At 38.3% G+C, this 27,486-nt stretch overlaps 1 protein-coding gene and 1 pseudogene across 2 annotated transcripts in view; one reads left to right on the forward strand and one right to left on the reverse strand.

Moving 5' to 3' along the window:
* Positions 1–27,486, forward strand: part of SGTB (small glutamine rich tetratricopeptide repeat containing beta) — a 46,576-nt gene that overhangs the window by 11,750 nt on the left and 7,340 nt on the right. For both annotated transcript variants that reach the window (XM_018065507.1, XM_005694628.3), the window contains exons 4-6: positions 194–263; positions 4,524–4,623; positions 26,451–26,555. In XM_018065507.1, the coding sequence (XP_017920996.1) occupies positions 194–263; positions 4,524–4,623; positions 26,451–26,555 (275 nt within the window). The remainder of the gene's footprint in view (positions 1–193; positions 264–4,523; positions 4,624–26,450; positions 26,556–27,486) is intronic.
* On the reverse strand, positions 7,376–8,152 carry LOC102169704 (annotated as a pseudogene).

Consider the following 27,486-nt stretch of genomic DNA (forward strand, 5'->3'; position numbering starts at 1 on the left):
TTCATTTTTCTAATAAACGTATGTGAGGGGACTTTCCCCCTATTTCTTGTTAACACTGTTATTTAGATGGTAGATTTCATGACATGAAATTATAGATGATGTACTAAATAACGGTTAAGTCATTATTACTCTAACTGATAGTTCTCTGGGATGACTCTATGAATGAAGTACATTGTATTTTATTTAATTTCAGAATGACATTCTGCCTCTCTCAAACTCAGTGCCTGAAGATATGGGAAAAGCTGACCAATTAAAAGATGAAGGTAAATGTTTCATAGAAAAATTACTTATTTAGTAAAAAGTTTCTGCAGTACTAGGGAAAGTGACTATGAAGTGGTAAGATTCTGGTTTATACTGCCAAGACTGGATTGTCATAAGTCCTCGTGGCATTTGTGAAACAGAAATGAATGTGATAGGGAAGAGGCCTGGAAATAGAGAATAGCTTGTGAAAGGTCCGAGTATGGCTTGTTTCAAGAGAAGCAGATCTGTTGTGAGGAAAACCTGCAGAACAAATCACTTAAGAGGTGATTCTTGTACCTGCGTTTGCTATGTGTACTCTAGGATCCCAAAGTCTTTATGCTAAATAAAAGACATGAAAATGGTTTTCAATATTGTTTTTAACTTTCCTGTATTTAGTGTTTTTGAGTTCTTTGACATGTGTTAATGTATGTATATGGCACTTAAGAGTTTATTAGCTAGCACGTTTGATTACTGTGTTATTAAATTTTCTAATAGTGGCTATAGAAAGCGTGAACATGAAAGTGTTAGTTGCTCAGTCATGTCTGACTCTTTGTGACCCCATGGATTGTAGCCTGCCAGGATCCTCTGTCCATGGAATTCTCCAGGCAAGAATACTGGAGTGGGTAGCCATTTCCTTCTCCAGAGGATCTTCCTGACCTAGGGATTGAACCTGCGTCTCCCACGTTGCAGGCAGATTCTTAACCATCTGAGCCACGAGGGAAGCTATTGGAGCATACTTGCTTTTTATAAATAAGTCAGCATTGAGAATCCAGGTTCAATTTTTCTCTCATGGTCAGTTATGTTAAGCTATAGAGGCAAGCCAGGTCAGGCCTATAAGATTTGTAGTAAGGAGCTGTAGGCCAGAGTCCTGATCTTCACCAGTGAATGAGAGTCAGAGAAGACCCTGTCCAATGGGCACAGAGGTGTTAGGGAATTTGTAATGTCCAGAAGCTGTACAAAAATGTTTTTATTTTCTGGCCTTTTTTTTTTTTTTTTTTTTAGTTCATACTCTGAATAGGACAGTTGAGTTTTTGTTTAAAAAAATCAGTTGGTGTCTAAAAAGTAGATAGGAAAAAGAGTATGCTTTTCCCATTTTTCAAGCATGGTTCTCTCTATTAGGTCTATAAATTACACTATATCAGTGTTTTTAATGGCTGCATAGTGTTCCATGATACTGTGTGACCATTACTTACCTAGACAGATAATTTTTTGATCCTAAGTAACACTGTCTTTGTATCTTTGTCTATATTTACTTTCACTATTGGGTGATTATCTTCTTTGGATAACATTAGAAAGTGCTGTGTTCGGTTTTCAATTTTTTATTTTCTTTAAGAAATCTTATTACTACAGTGACTTAAAATTTTAGAATTAGGACTTTCACAAATTACCCGTAGAATAAAGTAACAGTCAGATCCTCATTGCTGTTTGAGTTACAGTGTTCCCCAATGACTGAATTTAAACTATCTCGATACAAATGCATTTTCATATATTATTCTAATCGAAGCAATTTAATTTGATTTTTTTTCCTTCCACTTAGACTTTTGTAATGTGTGAAATCCTCAGTGATGTATAATATTATATGCTTCGCTAAACATTTTGCTTTTGCAGCTCTCTTGCTTTAGCTCTAGTACTAAATGGCAAATTGATGTTTTATTTTTTTGTCCCTCGCATTTACTCCATCTGCATGGCAGAACACTGGGAGTCTGCATTTCCTCGAGTTTGTCTTGATATAATGAATGTTAGTAAGTTGAGGGTTGGAAGGAGCTGCAGAGTGAGGCTTAGTTACCGTGGCAGCATGGGTAGACTGAATTACTTAACTGCTTTCACCTCTAACCAAAAGCTCTTATCCTTTACTCTTCCCTAGGACCTGTCACATCTAAGACACGTTACCCATAAAGTTAAAGCAGCTGTTGTACAGATTTTGCTATTCATGTGAAAACAGATGGCTGTGGTAGATGGTCAAGCATAGTTATTCCATACTGCATGTTATACTTACCTGTGTTAATCAAGGTTTCTAGTTAGCTAGTACCTTCCCAGAAGGTTGCTTTCAAATATTTTTGTGTGCTTTGCTGCTGAAAAGCTTCAATAAGATCAGACAAAACCAGGAAGTGTTCATTGCTGTCATTCCCTGCCTTGTTACAGAAGTAAAGACATATCTCAAAGGGTTGTCTTGAGGAATAAAGGAGACAGGAGAGTACTGTGTCTAAGTGTGCTGTGCAGTACCTAGTGATACGTATCTTCACAAATATCTGTGTCCTGACTTTTTGTATATTGAATATTTTTTGACTTGAATCTTTTTATGATTAATATCACTATCTGTCTAGATAGACGTATAGATACATAATAGTATCTATACACTTGATGTGGCTTATGGGAAAAGGCATACTCTAGGTTTTAATACAACCCAAGAGAGGTCATGCCAAGACATGAAGATCCAACAAAAAGAAAATCCACATAACCCATAAAATTTAAATCTTTTACACAGAACAATCTAATCTATTTAAGTACTGAGTAGTTAAAGTACTAATGTTGTTAATTTCTTACTCAATCATAAAAACTATGTAATCCTTTTCTCTTCCTTAGAGGCTTTATACTCATTTCTTATGGAAGGTGGGATTTAAATTAATTTTTTGACTTTTAAAGAAATGCTTTAATGAGCTATAATTAACATACCACATGATACACTGTGACAATTCATTGGTTTCTAGTAGATTAACAGAGTTGTGTATCCATCACCACAACTAAAGAACATTTTTGTCATCCCAAAGAGAAATCATGTAGAAATCACTTAATATCCATTTAGCAATCATTCTTTATATCCGTTTCTGCTTCTAAATTTGCAGTAACTTTTGTATGATTTTAGATGTCTTTCCTTTTAATCTTCCTGTTCTCTGCAAATTTACATACTTCTCCCAATAAGTATGTAATGATCTGTTAAAAAAAGGCTGATAGGAGAGCTTCTAGTTTAGAAATAACTGGAAGAAATAATAGAAGCTTTTGTTATATAAATCCTTCCTTCTAATCCCAGTGTTTTAAAAATTTCCATTTTTGAGAATCAGTTATTATAAGTGAGCATACTGCTTTTTTTCTGTTTAATGGAATACAGAAGATAGCCACAGGAAATCCCTTATTTTGCTGAGCAGTTGTTAATGTAGCTAAATTGTTGCCAGATGTATCTGCAGATGCCTTTCCTGAAGATCAGTATCCTGTGGGCTAGCTGTGGTATCTGAAATGCTGTCTTTCTAGAAATTAATCTCCCATAATCCCCTTTAGAAAAGAATCTATCTCTGGAAAGGATAACACATAAAAAAATATTATCTGCCAGTAACATATTGACACAGTTAGTTTTTCTAGCTTACCCCCACAGCAGGTTCGGAGGGCTTGCTCATTAGCAAGTATATGTTTTGACAGGGAAGGAATGGAGAACCAGGTCCAGACTGAGATAGTGATTGTAGAGGGTGGTCCACCTGGAAGGGGATTAGTAAGTAAAGTCAAGTCGCTCAGCCGTGTCTGACTCTTTGCGAACCCCATGGACTGTAGCCTACCAGGCTCCTCCCTCCATGGGATTCTCCCATGGAAGGGGATTGCTGCTGCTGCTGCTAAGTCGCTTCAGTTGTGTCCGACTCTGTGCGACCCCATAGCAGCTCTAAAAGGGAAGAGGCAGATGAAGATAAGGAAAGTGAGAAGAGATTAGATTTTGCCAAGAGAAAATCATTTACTGTAGCATTTACTCACTTATTGAAGTCTGGTTTTATAAGATATTCAAACATTAATATTTTTGAAAGACTCTGCAGTTCAAAATCATTCAAACACATTGAAGGCTAAGGAGTATCAGCTCTATGCTGCTGCTGCTGCTGCTAAGTCGCTTCAGTCGTGTCCAAATCTGTGCGACCCCAGAGACGACAGCCCACCAGGCTCCCCCATCCCTGGGATTCTCCAGGCAAGAACACTGGAGTGGGTTGCCATTTCCTTCTCCAATGCATGAAAGTGAAAAGTGAAAGTGAAGTCGCTCAGTCGTGTCTGACTCTTCGCGACCCCATGGACTGCAGCCCACCAGGCTCCTCTGCCCATGGGATTTTCCAGGCAAGAGTACTGGAGTGGGGCGCCATTGCCTTCTCCATCAGCTCTATAGTACTATATAAAATTTATCTCCAGTGTGACTGAAAAATCATGTTATTGTCCTTCGTATTACTGTAATTTTTTATGATTAAAATGTATCTTCCAGGCTTCACATTTTTTCCTGTATATTGTACTTACTGTACCTGTCGATTACTTTGTTTTAGGCAATAATCACATGAAAGAAGAAAATTATGCTGCTGCAGTGGATTGTTACACACAGGCGATAGAATTGGATTCAAATAATGCAGTTTATTATTGTAACAGGTAAGCTAGCATGATTGTGGCAGGTTTACAGTTCTTAAACATTTACATTAATAGCTCTGAAGGAGTCTTTTATAGCTCTGTAAAATTTGTTTTTTTTATTTAGAAAACTTTGAAAGTTTATAAATGTATAAAGAAGGGAGAAAATAAACTCATAAATTTACCACTTACAGACAATTGCTGTTACTAATAACCTTTTGGCATATGTTGTTTGATGTAAGTGTAGTCAATTTCAGGTTCATCTTTTATTCACTGGGCATATCACAAACATGTCCTTAGTTTATTTAAATCCTTCATAAACATTACTTAAATAGATATGAATTAGTCTCCTATTACTTCCTAATCTTTTTTATATTTCCAGTACCTTTCATTGTGGCTGGCAAATAAACAGGACTATTTTTTAATAAATGGATGAATGTACCTTACTTTGCTTAACTCTTGACCCACTGATGGACATTGAAATTGTCCATTTTCTCCCAGTACTATACAGCTACAATGAACATCTTTATTTCTAAAATTATTTTCTGGACTTAAGATTTTCTCAACTTTGGATCTATCCTTGGAAATGTACTCAGTTGGTCTAACAATATATAAAAGTATGAAAAATGTTTAAAATTTGGTGATGCTAATTTCAAAATTATTTCAGCTTTGAAAATATTTGAAAATTCTTTTCCTCCCCTAGGATATATGAATGTGTCTGTTTTTATCACACCTTTATCAGCACTGTGTATTTGAATTAGTATTTATTCTTACTAATTTAATATTACTCTTGTTTTACATTTTATTACTGGTAAGGCTGGACATTTTTCAGATGTTGGCCATTTGTGGGTTTCCCCGCCTCTAAATTATCTATTTGTATCTGTGGCAGGCCTCAGGCTGTTTGACCTCAGATTTGATTCTTTCCTTCTCTGCTCTTTCCTTTTTCACGAGGGTTTGACCACTATGGTCTGCATTTCCTAGGCTCCTTTCACACCTCTGTGTTCAGTCATGCAAGGTACTGGCAGGCAATGGAGAGCAGAAGGAAGGGAGAAGGGAAAAAGAAGTCCCCTCTTTTTCCATCAGGGGCTTCATCTAGCAGAGGCTGCTTCTCTTTCTTGTCTCCTGAGCCCACCTAAGATGTCTGCTATGGTCCCAGCTTGTGCCAGGTGACATTGGGTTTTGGGCTGTGTACTCTGTTCAGTCTTAGTGATGGTAGTGGCTTCCTGCTGTTGCTAATCTCTGGATTCCTGCACAACACCCTGTTAGGTATCTCAGCTCTTCTATTAGCTATGCAATGAATTCCCTGCACTAAATTATTTTCTTTTAGATATTAAAATTCCAATGGAACTTTCTGCAGTGATGGAAATTTTCTGTATCTGCGTTGTCCAGGAGCGTAGCCACTAATTACAATAGCTATTGAACACTGGGAATGTGGCTAGTGCAATGGAGAAACTAACATTTTAATGGTTAATTAATTTGAGACCAAGAGTCGGACACAACTGAGCAATTGAACTGAACTGAACTGAATTTAAGATGAGTTTAAATTAATTTAAATTTAAATAGGCATATGTGACTGGTAGTTTGCGTTATGTTGTCTGGGCTTCCCTGGTGGTTCAGATGGTAAAAGAATCTGCCTGCAATGCAGGAGAACCAGATTTCAACCCTGAATTTAATTCAGATGACCATTATATCTACTACTGTGGGCAAGAATCGTTTAGAAGAAATGGAGTAGCCCTGACAGTCAACAAAAGAGACCAAAATGCAGTACTTGGGTGCAATCTCAAAAACAACAGAATGATCATGGTTCATTTCCAAAGCAAACCATTCAACATCAAGTTGAACAGTTCTGTGAAGACTGACAAGACCTTCTAGAAATAACACCAAAAAAAAAAAAAAGATGTCCTTTCATCATAGGGGGCTGGGGTGCAAATGTAAGAAGTCAAGAGATACCTGGAGTAATATGCAACTTTGGCCTTGGCGTACAAAATGAAGCAGGGCAAAGGCTAACAGAAATTTTGCCAAGAGAACACACTGGTCATAGCAAATACCCTCTTCCAAAAACACAAGAGACAGCTCTACACATGGTTGATATCAAATGGTCAATACCAAAATCAGATTGATTATATTTGTAGCCAAAGATGGAGAAGCTCTATACAGTCAGCCAAAACAAGACCTGGAGCTGGCTGTGGCTCAGTTCATGAGCTCCTTGTTGCAAAATTCAGACTTAAATTGAAGATAGTAGGAAAAACCACTGGGCCTTTCAGGTATGACCTAAATCAAATCCCTTGTGATTATACAGTGGAGGTGACAAATAGATTCAAGGGATTATATCCGATAGAGTGCCTAAAGAACTATGAATGGAGGTTCATAACATTGTACAGGAGGGAGTGACCAAAACCATCCATAAGAAGAAGAAATGCAAGAAGGCAAAGTGGCTGTCTGAGGAGGCCGTACAAATAGCTGAAAAAAGAAGTGAAAGGCAAAGGAGAAAGGGAAAGACATACTCAAGTGAAAGCAGAGTTCCAGAGAATAGCAAGGAGAGATAAGAAAGCCTTCTTAAGTTAACAATGCGAAGAAATAGAGGAAAGCAATAGAATGAGAAGGACTAGAGATCTCTTCAAGAAAATTGGAGATATCAAGGGAACATTTCATGCAAAGATGGGCAGAATAAAGGAGAGAAATGGGAAGGACCTAACAGAAGCAAAGATATTAAGAAGAGGTGGTGAGGATACACAGAACTATACTAAAAAGTTCTTTTTTTCTTTTTTCTGATGTCTGATCTCATTATTTGTTACTCTTAGAACATCTCATTTTTGACTGGACTCAGACTTAGAAGTAGAAGCTCTCAGAGAGGACAGCCTCCGTCTCTTGGCAATCTGTTCCTGCCGTTTTCCTTTGGCCTCCTTCATTCTCTCGGCCAAAAGTTTAGCATATTCTGCAGCCTCTTCTTTATTTTTCTCAGTATGCTCTTCAGCGCAACATGCCAGCGTTTGTGTTGCAGAACTTGTGGAGTCACGAGACGCTGAATCTTGGGTACTTTAATCCTAGGTTTCTTACCGTCTTTGTTTAGGGGCTTTTGCACAACATATTGGCGGACATCATCTTCTTTAGAGAGATTGAAAAGTTTGCGGATTCTGCTAGCTCTTTTGGGACGCAGGCAACGAGGCACTGTAGTATCAATGAGTCCAGGAATATCCTTCTCTCCTTTTTTCACGATGACCAAATTGAGAACACTCAGACTGGCATCCACAATGCAACCCCGCACAGATTTGCACTTTCTCTCTCCAGTCCTCCTTGGTCTGTAATAGGAATGCCCCTTACTCAGTAGCAGGCGAACTCGGCCATGGGTCAAGACACCCTGCTTCATGGGGAAACCCTGCTTATCATTCCCACCCCTGATTTGGACTGCATAACCCTTCCATTCTTCACCCAGAGCGTCAGCAGCAACTTCTGTGGCCATACGCTTCTCGTAGAAGGTACGAAGTTTTCGTTCATCTTCTACTTCATTGAGCTTCTGGCAGCTAGTGGCTGGGAAAGAGACGTTTAGCTTCATTCTGAAGCAGCTGACAGAGGCGCCATGAAAAAAAGAGCTAAAAAGTTCTTAATGACTCAGATAACCACGATGGTGTGGTCACTCACCTAGAGCCAGACATCCTGAAATGTGAAGTCAAGCATTACTATGAACAAAGTTAGTAGAAGTGATGGAATTCCAGTTGAGCTATTTCGAATCCTAAAAGATGATGCTGTGAAAGTGTTGCACTCAGAATACCAGCAAATATGGAAAACTCAGCAGTGGCCACAGGACTGGAAAAGGTCAGTTTTCATTCCAATCCCAAAGAAGGGCAATGCCAAAGAATGTGCAAACTGCTATACAGCTGCACTTATTTCACATGCTAGCAAGGTTATGCTCAAAATCCTATAAGCTAGGCTTCAGCAGTATGTTAACCAAGAGCTTCCAGATATACAAGCTGGATTTAGAAAAGGCAGAGGAACCAGAGATCAAATTGCCAACATCAGTTGGAACATAGAAAAAGCAAGGGAATTCCAGAAAAACATCTGCTTCATTCATATGCTAAAGCTTTTGCATGAATCACAACAAACTGTGGAAAATTCTTTAAGGGATGGAAATACCAGACCACCTTACTTGTCTCCTGAGACACCTGTATGCAGGTCAAGAAGCAGCAGTTAGAACTGGACATGAAACAACAGACTGGTTCAAAATTGGGAAATGAGTACTTGATGTATATTGTCACCTTGCTTATTTAACTTATATGCAGAGTACATCATGAGAAAAGCCAGTCTGCATGAATTACAGGCTGGGATCAAGATTGCTGGGAGAAATATCAATAACCTCAGATATGCAGATGACACCACTCTAATGGCAGAAAGCAGAGAGGAACTAAAGAGTCTCTTGATGAGGGTAAAAGAGGAGTGTTTAAAAGCTGACTTAAAACTCAACATTCAAAAAATTAAGATCATGGCACATCTGTTCCCATCACTTCATGGTAAATAGATGGGGAAAAAGTGAAAACAGTGGCAAATTTTATTTTCTTGGGCTCCAAAATCACTGCAGACAGTGATTGCAGCCATGAAATTTAAGGATACTTGCTCCTTGGAAGAAAAGCTATGACAAACCTAGTCAGTGTATTAAAAAGTGGAGACATCACTTTGCCAACAAAGGTCCGATAATCAAAGCAGCTACTGGTTTTTCCAGTAGTCATGTACAGATGTGAGAATTGGAGTATAAAGAATGCTAACACCAAAGAATTGATGCTTTCCAATTGTGATGCTGAAGAAGACTCGGGAGTTCCTTGGACAGCAACAAGATCAAACCATTCAGTCCTAAAGGAAATCAACCCTGAATATTCAATGGAAGGACTGATGCTGAAGCTGAAGCTCCAGTACTTTGGCCATCTGATGTGATTGGACAAGACCTTGATGCAGGGTAAGATTGGAGGCAAAAGGAGTAGTAGGCAGCAGATGGTTAGATAGCATCACCAATGCTCATGAATTTGAGCAAATTCTGGAAAATAGTGAAAATCAGGGAAGCCTGACATTCCGTAGTCCATGGGATTGCAGAGTCGGACATGGCCTAGTGACTGAACAACAGCAACAACAACATTGTGGCTTCTGGCTGCCGTTTTGGACACTATAGCTGTGTATTAAGGCTAAAACCTCTTTATCCTAATTGCACAGCTTATTGTTTGCCTTTTAATGTTTTTCACATATAAAAGTTTTAAATATTTATATAGTTCAGTTCAGTTGCTCAGTCGTGTCCAACTCTTCGCGACCCCATGAATCACTGCATGCCAGGCCTCCCTGTCCATCACCAACTCCCAGACCATGTCCATCCCAAACCCATGTCCATCGAGTCGGTGATACCATCCAGCCACATCATCCTCTCTCGTCCCCTTCTCCTACTGCCCCCAATCCTTCCCAGCATCAGGGTCTTTTCCACTGAGTCAGCTCTTCGCATCAGGTAGCCAAAGTATTGGAGTTTCAGCTTGAACATCAGTCCTTCCAATGAACACCCAGGACTGATCTGCTTTAGGATGGACTATCTGGATCTCCTTGCAATCCAAGGGACTTCCAAGAGTCTTCAACACCACAGTTCAAAAGCATCAATTCTTCGGCACTTAGCTTTCTTTATAGTCCAACTCTCACATCCATACATGACCACTTGAAACATATTTGTTTTTCTTTTCTTTTGAATTTTATTACAGTGTTTTTAGGCTGACAGCTCTGTTTACAGACTTGGCAGATAATGTCTAGTTTCTTATTTTTCCTTTACATTTAAATTTTATCATGCCAAGTCTATTTTGGTTGCTGGTATAACCATTTGAATCAATCTGAAGCTTTTCATGACTGAGATTTATAAAAATTACCTTTTATTATCTAAGTATTGGACTTAAATGCAGTCTTTTTGTTAATTTGGTCCAATCTTTCATTGAGGTTTGTTTTTTTCTTAAATCATATTCATACTCTTCTGAGATATCTGTTCTCCCCCACCTTTTCTTTTGTGGTTATTTCTGTTAGGAAATTCTTCCTTGTTGATGCTGATTTTGTTTTCCCTGTAGCTTCTCTCAATTGACTTTATTTTTATTCTAATGGCAGTTACAGAATAACTGATTCTTCTTTTTCATGACAGTACTCTTAACATTTTTGAACTTTGTTACTATCCTCATTTGAGTTCTTTTCTCCACATCAAATGTTCACAGCTTCCTCAATTTTACCTCACATAGTTCAGCTTTAAAGCTTGCACTTTTGCTCTAAACTTTTCCAATTTACCTGTAGCCATTACTCTGTACTTCCCAGAAGTTAACATATCTGGCATTGGCTTGAGTAGAGCAGTCTTCCAGGGGTCTCATTTAATCTACCTCTATAAAACACTATATATTCGTGTTTTGTAGCATTCTTTATTAAATTTATATTTTGCTTTTGGCTTATTGAATCCTGTCCTCCTTTTTCATACATTCTATCCTGCCACTCAGTTGTATATTCATTTGACAGGTTCTTGCCCAACACCTGCTGTGCACCAGTGTTGTCTCAGGAGGTAAAGTTGGTTGTTTGGACTCAAATACAGGATCTTATATTTTATCCCTATAGAATTTTATCTCATTCTAGTCTTCTATTTATAGGTTCCTTAATCGTTTGGGATAATTTGTAATGCATTTGCTTTTGGTCCTAGCTTCATGTCACCCACAAACTTGAGAAGAGCACCATATATTACATGGTATGAGTTACAGAGCCAGCTAGGGGAGTGGCTGTGGGGAGGTAGTTAGGAACAGGGGTTCTAACCCACAGTCTTTGAATTCTACCTTCTGGCTCTTCCACTTACGTGAATGTGACCTTGAGCAAATTACCCCAACATCTTAGCTTCCCCATTGGTAAAATTGTGGCTAATAGTATTTATCTTATCATATTGTTGTAGAGATTAAATAGTTAGTACATATGAAGTGCTAGAATGGTGTCTAGTAAAGAGTGTTGTACACAGCAATAGCTATTATCATTATTGTTAATGTAATCTGGGGGTTTGCTTTAATCGGAATATGAAGAGAGATCTAAATTTATCAGGATCCAAATATCTTGTCAGTTATTTTTCTCTGAGTGACCAGTCTGGTAGTAATCCTGTTAAAATAGAAAAGAAACGATGTTAGTCTTATAGGACTTGTTCTGAATTAATCTAGTGGGTTTTTTTCCATTTTGGGGGGATCTCAAACATTTTTAGTGAAAATATATGAAACTGAAAATTTACAGTGAATATCCATATGTCCACACCAAGATTTTGCCAGTAATATTTTAGTTTATTTGCTGTATCCCATTTATTCATCTATTTGTGCCTCTCTTATTTTTGATGCATTTCAAGGTAAACTGCAGCTATTGGTATACTTTCCCCTTAAATATTTTAGTATGCATATCATTATGTAGAGTTCAGTATTTTACATTCTTTTCTTTTGAGGTAAAATTTACATGCAATAAAAAGCACAAATCTTAACCGTATGTTCACTGAGTATTGACAAATGCATCCACCTATATAACTCAACACCCCGTCACGATAGTGAAAATTACCACCAGCCCGGGAAGCTCCACCTGGCCTTCAGAGTCAGGTGCCTAAAACACTCACTGGAGAAAACTATTGTTTTTCCATAGACAATATTTGTCTCTGGTAGAATCTCATAAAAAAGAAATCATACCATACATACCCTTGTGTATGAGACCTTTTTTGATCAACATAATGGTTTTGGCATTCAGCTCCATTGTTGCGTGGTTCTTGCTTTTTCACTACTGAGTATTGGTTCTTTGAATGCATCACAGTTTGTCTAGGCATTTTCCTACTCATAGGCACCTGAGCCACCTTTAATTGTTGTTGTTGTTTTTGTATTGTCTAGCATTTATAGTTACCTTTGGGAGAGTTGGATCCATAAGGAATTTCATCTGGCCATGCTGAAAGCCTGCATTTTCTCTCTCCACAAAAAATTAATTCTGCTTTATTTGAATTTTATTTTTTGTAATCAGATGACTGGACAGGTTTTCATTTAGCATATGAAATCTTCAAATAAATTTATTTAATACTGTCTAGAATGTTATGACCAGATATAAGTGTTAACAGAAAATAGATTATTTATAGAGCTCAGTAAGGCATATACTCTTAACCATAAATATGATGAATTGGAGGCAAAATAAATCATTTATTTTTAATGAGATTACCATTTGTTAATAGTTGTATGTTCACTAGTTCTGTAATAGGAGAAATTCTTGACAATTCCCATCTTGCATTTCATTTAATTATTATTAAATTGAGATGAATAATTATGCTCCTTTTTTACATTTGAGTAGTATCTTCTTCCTTGAGAAGTTCAGTAATAGCATATGAAATTTAATATTAAATAATTAGAAAGCTTTATTTGTATTTTTATTATGAATATGAAAGCTTTGGGATTTTTTTAGACTCTGGTGGCTATAAATATCTCAGTAGCCTGTAGTCTTGCCAACGACTCCTTGCCGTTTTTCTCGGCCAGCTGACAGCCAGAAGTTGGGAGCTCAGAATAGCAGATCTAAATCTTCTGATATGTATTTTCACAGTTTATTACTAATCAAAATATTGTTTACATGTTAAACTTGCTAGATGAACCAAAGTTTACTTTTTAATAAAAGTGATTTTTTTATGTTAGAAAACAATCATTTGGTATATTTCTTAAGCATGTCTTTGTTTTCTAGACCTAATTGTCTATTTGGGGCCTTTTAGGATTCTAATGCAGAGAAGGCAATGGCACCCCACTCCAGTACTCTTGCCTGGAAAATCCCATGGACTGAGGTGCCTGGTAGGCTGCAGCAGTCCATGGGGTCGCTGAGGGTCAGACACGACTGAGTGACTTCGCTTTCACTTTTCACTTTCATGCATTGGAGAAGGAAATGGCAACCCACTCCAGTGTTCTTGCCTGGAGAATCCCAGGGATGGGGGAGCTTGGTGGGTTGCCGTCTCTGGGTTCACACAGAGTTGGACACAGCTGAAGCAACTTAGACGCAGCAGGATTCTAATGATGCTTAAGGCTCAGCTCGGATACCAGGAAAACATGAGTCCTTTCTTGAAAACTTATGATTTTGTTTTACTTTTTTGTCTATATTCCTAGCACTTACCATGATGTATGTTCTGCCTTGTAATTATATGCATGAAAGTGATAGAGGAGAGTGAAAAAGTTGGCTTAAAGCTCAACATTCAGAAAATGAAGATAATGGCATCTGGTCCCATCACTTCATGGGAAATAGATGGAGAAACAGTAGAAACAGTGTCAGACTTTATTTTTTTGGGCTCCAAAATCACTGCAGATGGTGACTGCAGCCATGAAATTAAAGGACGCTTACTCCTTGGAAGAAAAGTTATGACCAACCTAGATAGCATGTTGAAAAGCAGAGACATTACTTTGCCGACTAAGGTCCGTCTAGTCAAGGCTATGGTTTTTCCAGTGGTCATGTATGGTTGTGAGAGTTGGACTGTGAAGAAGGCTGAGCGCCGAAGAATTGATGCGTTTGAACTGTGGTGTTGGAGAAGACTGTTGAGAGTCCCTTGGACTGCAAGGAGATCCAACTAGTCCATTCTGAAGGAGATCAGCCCTGGGATGTCTTTGGAAGGAATGATGCTAAAGCTGAAGCTCCAGTACTTTGGCCACCTCCTGCGAAGAGTTGACTCATTGGAAAAGAGTCTTCCCCTCTGATGCTGGGAGGGATTGGGGGCAGGAGGAGAAGGGGACGACAGAGGAGGAGAAGGGGATGACAGAGGAGGAGATGGCTGGATGGCATCACTGACTCGATGGATGTGAGTCTGAGTGAACTCCGGGAGTTGGTGATGGACAGGGAGGCCTGGCATGCTGCGATTCATGGGGTCGCAAAGAGTCGGACACGACTGAGCGACTGAACTGAACTGATGCATGTTTAGTCGCTTCAGTTGTGTCCGACTCTTTGCGATCCTATGGACTATAGCCCACAGGGCCCCTCTGTCCATGGGATTCTCCAGGCAAGAATACTGGCGTGGGTTTCCATGCCCTCCTCCAGGAGATTTTCCCAACCCAGGGATCGAATTAGCATCTCCTCTGTCTCCTGCGTTGCAGGCGGATTCTTTACCACTGAGCCACCAGGGAAGCCCCAGTTATATGCATACTTGTTTACTTCAGCTGAGGGGCAGATATTGTATCTTGTATCTATTTGTATTCCCTATAGTACTCAGCACTGTACCTCACCAGAGTTGAGCCAGTTTTTGTCGGATGCATGGAAGACGCAGAAGAAATATAAGGAATTTCCAGTGACGTTGTAGTGACCAGACAGATTAACACTTTTATACATAAAACAGCAAATGATTTACAAGTCTATAACATTTCCAAGTACTTTATAATATGAAATGGTATTTCATATGAAACTGGCTAGTTTTCTGTTTTCCATCCCTAAAGAGTACAGATCTTTCTCAACTTGTGATGTTACATCCCAATAAACTTGGAAATGTCATAAGTTGAAGATGCATTCAATACTCCTAATTTAGTGACCTATTTTAGCCTGGCCTACCTTAAACATGCTCAGAACACTGATATCAGTCTCACAGTTGGGTAGACTCATCTAAGACAAAGCCTATTTTATAGTAAAAGTGTTGAGTGTCTTGTGTAATTTATTGACTACTGTACTGCAAGTGATAAGTAAAAGATTGCACGGGTACAGAATGGTTATAAGTTTATCAGCTGTTTACCCTCATGACCACAGGGTTGACTGGGAGCTGAAGCTCACTGTCACTGCCCAGGGTTACAAGGGAGTTTCATATCACATATCACCAGCCCAGGAAAGGATCAAAATTCAAAATTTGAAGTATGGTTGCTACTGTATGGGTATTGCTTTTGCCCCATTGTAAAGTCAAAAATTGTAAACCATGGTAAATCAGGGGCCATCTGTATTCTTACAGGTCTTTTTGTTTGTACAGCCTCATGGCTAAGTACATTACCTTACCCAGAGTTGTGTCATGTTTTGGGGATGGATACCTGGTTGAATGACTGAAGCAATAAATGAAATTAAAATACTGGAAAAGAGAAGGAGCATGATGGAAAAAAAAATTATCAGAAAGGCCTCTCACATGATGGGAATTTGAGCTGAAGGTAGATTTGATGGACAGGTAGAACAAGGGTAAACAGAGGAGAGAGGAATGTATTTTATGTTGGAGAGCTTGTTGTACCAGGGAGTGCTTAGAGACAGCATGAGCTCCCAGAAAGACGGAAACGGAGACCACATTATGCATTTTGTTATACGTTTTGTTTTCTTCCACCTCCATAAGCAGCATGTAGTCATTAGGTTCCCTGGAACTTGGAATTAAAAATATCAGGAAGGAGAAGGAGCATGATGGAGAAAATTTATCTGGAAGGCCTCTCACTTGATGGGAATTTGAGTTGAAGGTGGATTTGATGGTTTGTTGAACTTGGAGTTGAATCTCAGTTAAGCCGCTAACTAGCTGTGAGACCTTGGGTAGCCTTACTAAACCGTTTTGAGCCTCAATATCCTCACTTGTAAAATAGAGGTAATACTAACCATTTCATAGAGTAGTTTTAAGGAGTAAATATATACACACACATTCATATATATAGTTATAGGCTTTCAATATTTGTTTCTTTAAAAAACAGTGTAATTCCTAGCTGTAAGAATAGGTTTTTGCTATAACATATATATATATATATATAATATACAGTATGTGAAATGTTCAGTTCAGTTCAGTTCAGTCGCTCAATCGTGTCCGACTCTTTGCGACCCCATGAATCGCAGCACTCCAGGCCTCCCTGTCCATCACCATCTCCCTGAGTTCACTCAGACTCGCGTCCATCGAGTCAGTGATGCCATCCAGCCATCTGTAAATTTTTTTCTGCCTATTTTTTCCTATAAAAGAGCACAAGTTATATTCATGCTCTTGCTCTAACAAGGTAATGAAAGTGAGCGTGTCTGAAAACATGATGACGCCAGCTGCTTTGTTCTGCTGGAGCTTCTTTAGTTATGCTCTGATAATCAGACAGCAGGTCCAGAGAGAGCAGACCACATTGTTATTTAGTTCAGACACTGATGTGTTTGGCTGCATCTCACAGAAGATTCAAATATAGCCTGATTTCTGTTTCCTTTCCTAGTTGCAGATTCAGACGCCTGTCCTCTTTCTATTGTGAACTGCACAAATCTTTCATCTCAGCTTGCAGTTTGTGATCTAAAGCCCAAGCTATCAGGATTGAAATACAGTCACACTCTTTCTTTCTGCCCATTCTTTCTTTCTGGGTCTGATTCTCTGTGCTTTATTCCCTGTTACCAGTATCTGAAGGTAAGTATCAGGGAATCTTCCTCTTTGTTTTCTTTTCATACATCTCCCAAGTAGCTCATTCGCTCCTTCCTTCATTTGCCAAATTCTTAACTTTGCTAAATTCTTAACTTTTGCTAAACTAGTACACTAGTAACTGCAGTTGGCTTCCCATTTCCATTCTCTACTCCAGTCTTCTGCCAAAAGGATTGTTCTAAAATATGAAATTAATCATCCAACTCTTGCTTTGTGTTCACTAGTTCCAAATTACCAACATGATCAAATTTGAGCTTCTCTGAATGACGCTTCAGGTCTTTTATAGTATAGGCTCTCTCTTTTCTTTTATTATCCTCACTTTTCTTACCCCATCCTTCTTCTTTATTCTCTATGCACATGTAATGTGAAATTTACTGACTTCCTAAAAATGCTATGTTGGGATATCTCTGCATGATTTTATGTGCTCCTTCCTCTCATAGGATATTTCCTGCCTTATGTAACTGGTCAAATGCTAGTCATCCTTCCAGACCCTGTTAGATGTTGCATATTTTGGGAAGACTTTTCTTAATTTCTTCTCTCCTCAACCTCCCCTTCTCTGCCATGGCCTATGGAGTGGTGCTGTCCAATATGGTAGCTCCTAGCCACATTTGGCCATTCAAATATAAATTAATTACAATTAGTAAAATAAAATATACAGTTTCTTAATTGCACTAACATGTTCAAATGTTCTTTAGTCATATGTGGCTAGGGACTTCTGTATTGGGCAGCACTTGTCTATTACAGGAAGTTCTATTAGACAGAAAGAACTTGTCTATTACAGAAAGTTCTGTTAGACAGCTCTGCATAGGGTTAACCATACCTTACTCTATGTTACCTCTTCTTTTGGCATTTCCATTGTTGCACTTACCATATTGTTTATTTATTTACATATCTATTTCCCTATTAGAGAGGGAATGTTTAGAGGGCAAAGATATATCCTCTCCATTTCTGTATATTTGATTTTGAGCTGTGTTAACATATTGTAGGTATTCAACAAAATTTTTGAGTTGAATTGATTCGGTGAATTTTAGAAGGCAGAATTGCCTCTATTTGAAGACTTCTAATGGTGAGACAATCACATGGCAGCATATTGCATATATATATATATCCATAAATAATATTTATTATCTATAGTATTTTTATTTATATTTATTAATTTAGGTAAATGAACGTAAACCAATTTAAACTTACTTCTAGTTAATGAGCATCTGCATATGTCTACCCTAGAGACAACAGTAGCTAACGTTTTGCCGTATTTCCTTCCTCTCTGTCTTATTATCTCTATCAGTGTATGTACACACACAGAAGTTTCTTGCTGATCCTAAATTGTTCAGTTGTATCTCCTAAGAATAAGATATACTCTGTATAACTATCATGTCATTCACATGTAAGAATATTAGCATTAATATTGAAATTTCTTCAGTTGTTCCCCAAATACCATCTATAGCTATGTTTTTGATTCAGAATCCAATCAAGAATCATGCATTGTTTTTTTTTTTTAATGTCACTTCAGTCTGTTTTAATCTGGAAAGTATCCCTGTCTTTTTCGATTATGTTTCATGACAGATTTTTTTCAAAGAGTTAAGCCAATGATCTTACAGAATGTGCCATGTTCTCGGTATGTGTGATTGCTTCCTCATGATTAAATTTAGGTCACATTTTGACATCAAGCCTACATAAATAATTATGTATACCATTTATTACATTATATTAGGAGGCCCATAATTTCAAACAGTCCTGTTGATACTGATTCTGAGTTTGATATCTTAAAGTGGTGACTACCATGCCTTTCTATTACTCTTTTTTTTTTTTTTTAATTTTGACTATGCCAGGTCTTAGTTGTGGCATGTGGGATCTAGTTCCTTGACCAGGGATCAAACGTGGGTCCCCTGCATTGGAAGTGCAGAGTCTTAGCCACTTGACTACCAGGGAAGTCCCTCCATTACTCTTTTATAATTAAAAATATAGGGTGCTTCCTCAAGATAGCTGAGTACAAAGACTCTGAATTCACCTCCTCCCAGTGGCATACGAAAATTAGAAGTACTAACAGAGTGAATATGTAAGAGGATGACATGAAGATTAGCAGAAAAGATATAAAGATACAAAGAAGGAGGGGAGGAAATGTGATATAGGCAGGATCTACAATCCTAGGTCAGTGACCCACAAGCAGGAAAGATACTGTAATTGCAGAGGTCCTCCCCAAGGAGTGAGGGGTCCAAGTCCCACCTTGGGCTCCTCAGTCCAGAGGTCCTACACAAGCAAGATGAGTCACCAGAAAGTCTGGTTTTGAAAACTAGCAGGGATTACGTTCAGGAGAGCTGGAGCACTCTAGGAAAGAGAGGGTCTACTTTTAATGGGTGCAGGTAAAATCTAACAGTCTCCAAGTCCCAGTGCAGAGGCAGTGGTTTGAAGGGAGCTGGGTTAGATCCACTTGAATGATCTTGAAGAGCCTCTCAAGACTGAACTAGATAGAAGTAGAAAATATGAACAGACCAATTACTAGCAGTGGAATTGAATCAGTAATTAAAAACAACAACAACAAAACACCTCCCAACAAACAAAAGCCCAGGACCAGGTGACTTTTCAGGTGAATTGTATAAAATATTTAAAGGAGAGTTGACACCTATCCTCAAAAATTTGAAGAGGAAGAAATACTTCTGAACTTATTTTATGAGGCCAACATCACCCTGATAGCAAAACCAAAGACGCTACAGAAAAAGACAATTATAGGCCAGTCTCATTGATGATATTAAGCACAGCACACCACACCACTGATGAACATAGATGCAGAAATTCTCAGAAAAATATTAGCTATTTGAATTCAGCAATACATTAAAAAAATCGTACATCACAATCAAGTGGGATTTATCCCAATGCATCAAGGATGGTTAAATATTTGCAAATCAGTCAATATGATACACCACTGAAGATAAAACTCAGCAAATTGAAGAATAAAAATCATATGGCCATCTCAATAGATGCAGAAAGAGCTTTTGACAAAATTCAACATCCATTTGTGATAAAAGCTTTCAACAAAGTGGGTATAGAGGGAACATAACTCAACATAATTAAGGCCATCTGTGGCAAACCCATAGCCAGCATCATCTTCAGTGGTGAAAAGCTGAAAGCATTTCTTCTAAAATCAGGAACAAGACAAAGACTTGTTTATCTTACCGCTTTTATTCAACATGGTTTTGGAAGTCCTAGCCAGAGCAATCAGACAAGAAAAAGAAATAATGGGAATCTGAACTGGAAAATAAAAAATAACACTGTTACTGTTTACAGATGACATGATATTGTATATAAAAAACCCTCAAGATACCACTAAAATCTACTGTAACTAATAAATGAATTCATTAAAGTTGCAGAATACAAAATTAATATATAGAAATCAGTTGCATTTCTATACACTACAGACTGACTAACAAAAAGAGAAATTAAGAAAACAATCTCATTTACAGTTGCATAAAAAGAAAAATAAAGAAGCCACCTGCAATGCAGGAGACCCAGGTTCAATCCCTGGGTCAAGAAGATCCCCTGGAGAAAGGAATAACAACGCACTCCAGTATTTTTGCCTGAGTGCAGAAGCCTTAGCCACTTGACTCCCAGGGAAGTCCCTCTGTTACTCTTTTATAATTAAAAATATGGGGTGCTTCCCCCCATATTTCCCCAATGAGAATCCCACAGACAGAGGAGCCTAATAGGATACAGTTCACAGGGTCTCAAAGAGTCAGACACAACTGAAGTGACTTAGCATGCAAAAAAGAATAAAATACTTAGGAATATTTCTGACTAAGGAGATAAAAGATCTGTACTCAGAAAACTATAAGACACTGGTGAAGGAAATTGAAGATGACACTAACAGATGGAAAGATACACTGTGCTTATGGATTAGAAGAATTAATACTCTTAAAATGATCATTCTACTCAAGGCAATCTACAGATTCAGTACAATTCCTATTAAAATAACAATGACAATTTCTACAGAACTAGAACAAATAATTCTAAAATTTGTATGGAAACACAAAAGACCCCATATAGCCAAATCATTCTTGAGAAAAAAGAACTAATCTGGAGGCATCATGCTGCCTGTTTTCAAACTATTCTACAAAGTGAAAGTAATTAAAATAGTATGGTGCTGGCACAAAACCAGACGCAAATCAATGAAACAGAAAAGAGCCCAGGAGTGAGCCCACACTTACATGGTCAATTAATCTACAACAGAGAAAGTAAGAATACACAATGGAGAAAGATAGGCTCTTTAACAAATTGTATTGGGAAAACTGGATACTCACATGCAAAAGCATGAAACTGAACCATTTTCTCACACTATGTGTGTGTTTAGTCACTCACTCGTGTCTGACTCTGTGACCCCATGGACTGTAGCCCACTAGGTTCCTCTGTCCATGGAATTCTCCAGGCAAGAATACTGGAGTGGGTTGCTATTCCCTTCTCCAGGGGATCTTCCCAATACGGGAATCAAACCCGGGTCTCCTGCATTGTAGGCAGAGTCTTTATCATCTGAGACACCAGGGAAGCCCCAAACAAAAGGTAATGGAAGAAAATTTTAAAAACAGAGACAATCTGCAAAAAATACCAGAGTTGGTTCTTTCAGTGTATGAATAGCAGAGACAAAGATTGGGGGAGGGGTGGGGCAGGGAGGAAGATTGGCAAGAAAAAAAGATTTTGTGAGATTAAAGCTTTCTTTGTGGGAGAAAGAAATCAGGAGTAAAACAGAACTACAGGTACAATCAGAACTTTTAAAAAACCTTAAGTGAGTATAAGTATTATGAACTTTGGAGCAAATGGGCAGTTTTAAAAGTTGTAGCTTACTAAATCTGACTCAAGAAGAAATAGCAATTTTCACACTACATGCAAAAATAAACTCAAAATGAAACTAAGACTTAAATGTAAGATTTGAGATCATGAAACTCCTCAAAGAAAACATGGGCAATACACTCTTTGATATCAATCTTAGCAGTAGTTTGTGGCATCTGTCTCTTCACGCTAGGGAGATTAAAAGCAAAATAAACAAATGGGGCTATATTAAACTAAAGATTTGTTACAGAGCAGAGGATATGACGGAAGTGACTTAGCATGCAAAAAAGAGTAAAATACTTAGAAATAATTCGAAGTGCAAAATGAAGAGGCAGCCTGCTGAATGGAAGAAGAGAGTTGCAGACTCTATGTTTATTAGATAATTGCTTACTGTATACAAAAACTCATACCATTCAACATCATAAAAACAACCAACCAATGGATGACCTGAATAAATATTTTTTCTGAAGAAGACACAGTTGGTCAAGAAACACATGAAAAGTTACTCAGCATCACTAATCATCATGTAAATGGTAATCAAAACCACAATGGTTTTGAATGGCTGTCAGCAAAAGGACAGCATGTGACAAGTATTGGTGAGGGTGTATACAAGGGGGAATTCTCATGCTCTGTTTGTGGGTGTGTAATTTGGTGTAGCCACTCAGTCAAACAATATGAGAATAGATTGATAGATATAGAGAACAAATGGGTGTTTGCCAGAGGGGAGTGGAACGATGGGTTGGGTGAAATAGATGAAGGGAACTAAGAGTTGCAAACTTCCAATTATAAAGTAAATAAGCAAGAGGACATAATATACAGCCTAAGGAATATGGGATATAATTTTGTCATAACTTTGTACAGGGATGGTTGTATACTAGAATTACTGTGACCATTTCACAACAGATATAAATGTTGAATCACCATGTAGTTCACCTGAAACATAAAACTGTACATCAACTGTATTTCAGTTAAAAAAAGGAAAAAATTATATGGTCAAATCGTGTTACTATCCTGTTCACCAACAGTCTTTTACGAAGTGTTTTGTCATCCATTCAAGAAGTGTCCCTGAATCATTATTACATAAATGGTTACAAAACAGTGATTTTCTAATTTTGTCTTTTCCTTTACGTATATTTCCTCACATATTTCTATAAAGAAGAGTTTTCTTTCCTTTTCACCTTTTTCAGCTTCTCGTCTCCTTTGTCTTCCCAAAGCATCCTATGGACTCATGAATTTAAAAAAATCCTCTATTCAGTGTGTTCTAATAAATTACCTACTTATCATTTTGACCCTTAAATTATCCTATATTTGTCTAGTGGGAGCCCTTTAAACTGGTCGTCCTTTTGTATACCTTCATTTGTTTTTGACCACTTTCTTGCTTTCTGAGAGAACAAAGCATTCCAGATATGCCTTGTACTTTCTCTGCCCTTAAACCTGGGCTCAACTATTTCTGCAAGGAACTCCTTTTAGTGGAGAATCATATTTAGAAACCAAGATCTGATTGCAAGGCATGATAGCTTCTACTGAAATGTTACTGCTTCAGGTCCTTTCAAAGGACAGAGCTAGAAAATAATTCTTTTTGAAAAGTCATCATTTTATCCAGATGTTCTCAGTTCCCATCTAGTGTCACAGAGGCTTTCCCTGCCGTCCCTCATTTTGTATTTATACCTGTCTCCAGAAGAGAGCGCTGCTTTCCAACAGCACCAGTGTACTTCCTGATAAGCTCTATTCGTCAACTGGTATTGGGTTTCCCAGGTGGTTCAGTGGTAAAGAATTTGCCTGCCAATGCAGGAGATACAGGAGACGTAGGTTCCATCCCTGGGTCAGGAAGATCCCCTGGAGGAGGAAATGGCAACCTACTCCATTCTAGTCTTCTTGCCTAGAAAATCCCATGGGCAGAGGAGCCTGGCGGGCTACGGTCCATGGGTTGCAAAGAGCTGGACAGACTGAGCAACGGAGCACACACAGGCTGTCAACATGCTCTAGCTGGCTCACTAAGGGAACTTCAGAATTCCTTTGCAGTTTACTTTTTGTTCTTAGAATGCATCTTACTAAGGCCATATACTCAGAATACTGTGTTTGAGTTCTTGAATTGCTTTTGGTATAGAGTTAGGGTTATTTGCTTCTGTTTTCTTCTGTTAGAAGGTTTACTTTTTCATTCTTTTTGAAGTGTCATTCTCGTTTCTCTCCCATTGCCAAGCATCCTCTAGGAGATAAGCATGAGGCTTTTAATATATGTCTGACTTCTGAGCCACATAAACACTTTTCGTAAAATTGAACTAAAAAAGAATGTTAATAAATGATGACTTTGTAGTCTTACTCATGTCCTTTGCATTATGTCTATTATTAATGTTTCTGTAACAGCTTTCTTTTGGTTGGTTTTTAGTTTACCTCATTCTCTTTTTCTATCCCTTTAACTTCAACTTGTGTGTGCTTGTTTTGTAAGTGATATGTATACAGTTTGAGAAATTGATGTTTATCTAGGCAATTTTTTCATTACTTATGTATTTGAATTTTTTCTGCTAGCTTATATTTTGTTTTGTTCTCCCTCTCCTTCGCTCTGTTTTCTCTTTTGCTTTCTATTACATTGTTATTTTTACTTGATTTTTTCTAATTATTTGGAAGTGCTAGCATTCTATATCTATTCTTTTAATTTTTTTTTTCAAAGAGTGGCATTTTTTTTTTCAGATTTTATTTCTTTATTTTTGGCTGTGCTGGGCCTTCATTGCTGCGAGTGCTTTTCTCTAATTGGGGAGAGCAGGGGCTAGTCTTCACTTGTGGTGCAGGAGCTTCTCGGATAGTCTTCAGCAGTTGTGGCTCTGGGGCTCCAGAGCTCAGGCTCAGAAGTTGTGGTGCACGGGTTTAGCTTCCCATGGCATGTGGGATCTTCCTGGATCAGGGATCGAACTTGCATCTCCTGCACTGGTAGGCAGATTCTTTACCACTGAGCCATCAGGGAAGCCCTTAGTGGTCATTTTTAATGGGCATTCTTGTCATCCTGTTAGTTTTGTAGTGAGTATTCAGTCAAATGAATCCATACTGCTTTTTCACATGAACCACCAAAACAGGTTCGTTGAATCCTCTACTTTCATATTTATATTTTTTAACTCAAGCAAAGAAGACTATGTTTATTTTTTCAGATTTTGTAATCTTAGTTTGAGAAGTAGTCTCATTCGTGTAGTGTAAACAAAGGTTGATGGAAATCTGAACTCACCACAGCCTTCCTTTTATAGTCTGCTAGCCCTCCTCCTCCCTTCCCCACCAGAATATAATCATGATTACTGTTCTGTCCATTATGTCTAGAAAAGTAGGTATGCATTAGCTTGCCCTTGACAGATAGATTAGTTGAGTGAAGAAAGTAGAAATACTTAGTCTGGAGGAGAAGGTATGGGGTAATGATTGGGATGGAGGGCAGGAGACATTGGAGCCATTCAGTCTGAAGGACTTGCAGTCCTTAATCGCTCTGAGATTCTATGCTAAGTAGATTGAATACATCGCCATACTCAATTTACAGTCAGATTTAGGCACATAGGTTAAGTTTCATTTTTCACCTTTGACTTGTAGATGATCTCAACCTTCAGTTCAGTTCAGTCGCTCAGTCGTGTCCGACTCTGCGACCCCATGAATAGCAGCACGCCAGGCCTCCCTGTCCATCACCATCTCCCGGAGTTCACTCAAATTCAAGTCCATTGAGTCAGTGATGCCATCCAGCCATCTCATCCTCTGTCGTCCCCTTCTTCTGCCCCCAATCCCTCGCAGCATCAGAGTCTTTTCCAATGAGTCGACTCTTCACATGAGGTGGCCAAAGTACTGGAGTTTCAGCTTTAGCATCATTCCTTCCAAAGAAATCCCAGGGCTGATCTCCTTTAGAATGGACTGGTTGGATCTCCTTGCAGTCCAAGGGACTCTCAACAGTCTTCTCCAACACCACAGTTCAAACGCATCAATTCTTCGGCGCTCAGCCTTCTTCACAGTCCAACTCTCACATCCATACATGACCACTGGAAAAACCATAGCCTTGACTAGACGGACCTTAGTCGGCAAAGTAATGTCTCTGCTTTTCAACATGCTATCTAGGTTGGTCATAACTTTTCTTCCAAGGAGTAAGTGTCTTTTAATTTCATGGCTGCAGTCACCATCTGCAGTGATTTTGGAGCCCCCCAAAATAAAGTCTGACACTATTTCCACTGTTTCCCCATCTATTTCCCATGAAGTGATGGGACCAGATCCCATGATCTTCGTTTTCTGAATGTTGAGCTTTAAGCCAACTTTTTCACTCTCCACTTTCAATTTCATCAAGAGGCTTTTTAGTTCCTATGTGATCATTTAACAGTACAACACTCTGAGTGGCCATTCACAGCCATCACTGTGTATGCCTCCCAAGTAATCCCAAATGTCCTGGTGTTTTCAGTTTTCTGTTTGGGCAAATTAGAAAGCAGGTAAACCAGTTGTAAGGTTCTCATATTTTATCTTTTCTATATCAAAGCAAACTGGGGGAAGCAAAGTACATATTTTCTCTGAATTTTGTTTCTGAATTGTCACTTGATTATAGAATTATCTTAGTTTGGTTTAAATATTTACTGGGAGTGATACGCAAATTGGGACAAGGAAAATATAATTTTATTAGCGCCTGGAAATCTAAATTAGTGCCTTGAATGCTTCTTATGATAAAAATCTCTTCTCTTTCTCTTAGGGCTGCTGCTCAGAGTAAATTAGGTCACTACACAGATGCAATAAAGGATTGTGAAAAAGCAATAGCGATTGATTCAAAGTACAGCAAGGCCTATGGGAGAATGGGGTAAGTTTTGGGAGAATGTTCAAAGTACTAGCAAGTAGTATCAGATATGCTGTTCTTAATGGCTTGGTTTTGAATTTCCTGCGTCATATTGCACCCTCTGCACTAGTATAAATATAACATTGAGGGAGGAAATGATTGCAATTCTGTCTTGGAAGGGAGATGATTAGTGTATGATGAATGGGTGGTTTTTGGAGAAAACCATAACAACCATACTGAGTAGACCTACTTCATATTCAAGGCTACAAATCTCAAGCACACAGTATTTTGACAACTAATCCTACTACACTTTTAAATTCACCTTACCCCTCTCTGAGTTGACTGTTTCATACATATTCTTTTCAAATTTCCACTGCATTTTCCATGGTCCTCTCAACCTTTTACTAAACTGATAAAAATGGATGCATTAAAAAAAATTTCATCGTCTTACTTGCAAAGCCACCAATGTACCCACATGTGTATTTGCACAGATAGCCTTTTTTTTCCTATTCAAATGGAAGGGGTCTTATCTAAGACTAATGCATTCACTCATGCCTTAGATCTCATGCCTTTGTACCAAGGACTTTACATTTGTAATCCTCTCCTGTATCTTCTACAATACCTGTTTTCCCATCTCTAACAGTGACAATTACTACACATGAAAAGATCATAAAAATCATCTGTTAGAACCGTCCTTGTACCCAGCTACATCATTCCTCTGTTCCTCTTTCTCTGCAGAGCCCCTCATAGTTGTCTGTACTTGCTGTCTGGTCTTCATCATCTCTTATTCTTTCAGCTCACTCCAGTAGGACTATTTATCTGTATCACTCTGTTGAGAACTCTATTCAAGGTCACCAGTTGTCCATATTTTTCCAAGGTCAGTATTCAGTTCTGTAGTCTCATCCTACCCCATCTTTTAGTATGTGGCATGATTAACTTTTTTTTTTCCTGCATT

Source organism: Capra hircus, chromosome 20 (genome assembly GCF_001704415.2).
Source record: "Capra hircus breed San Clemente chromosome 20, ASM170441v1, whole genome shotgun sequence".
Taxonomy (NCBI): Eukaryota; Metazoa; Chordata; class Mammalia; order Artiodactyla; family Bovidae; genus Capra; species Capra hircus.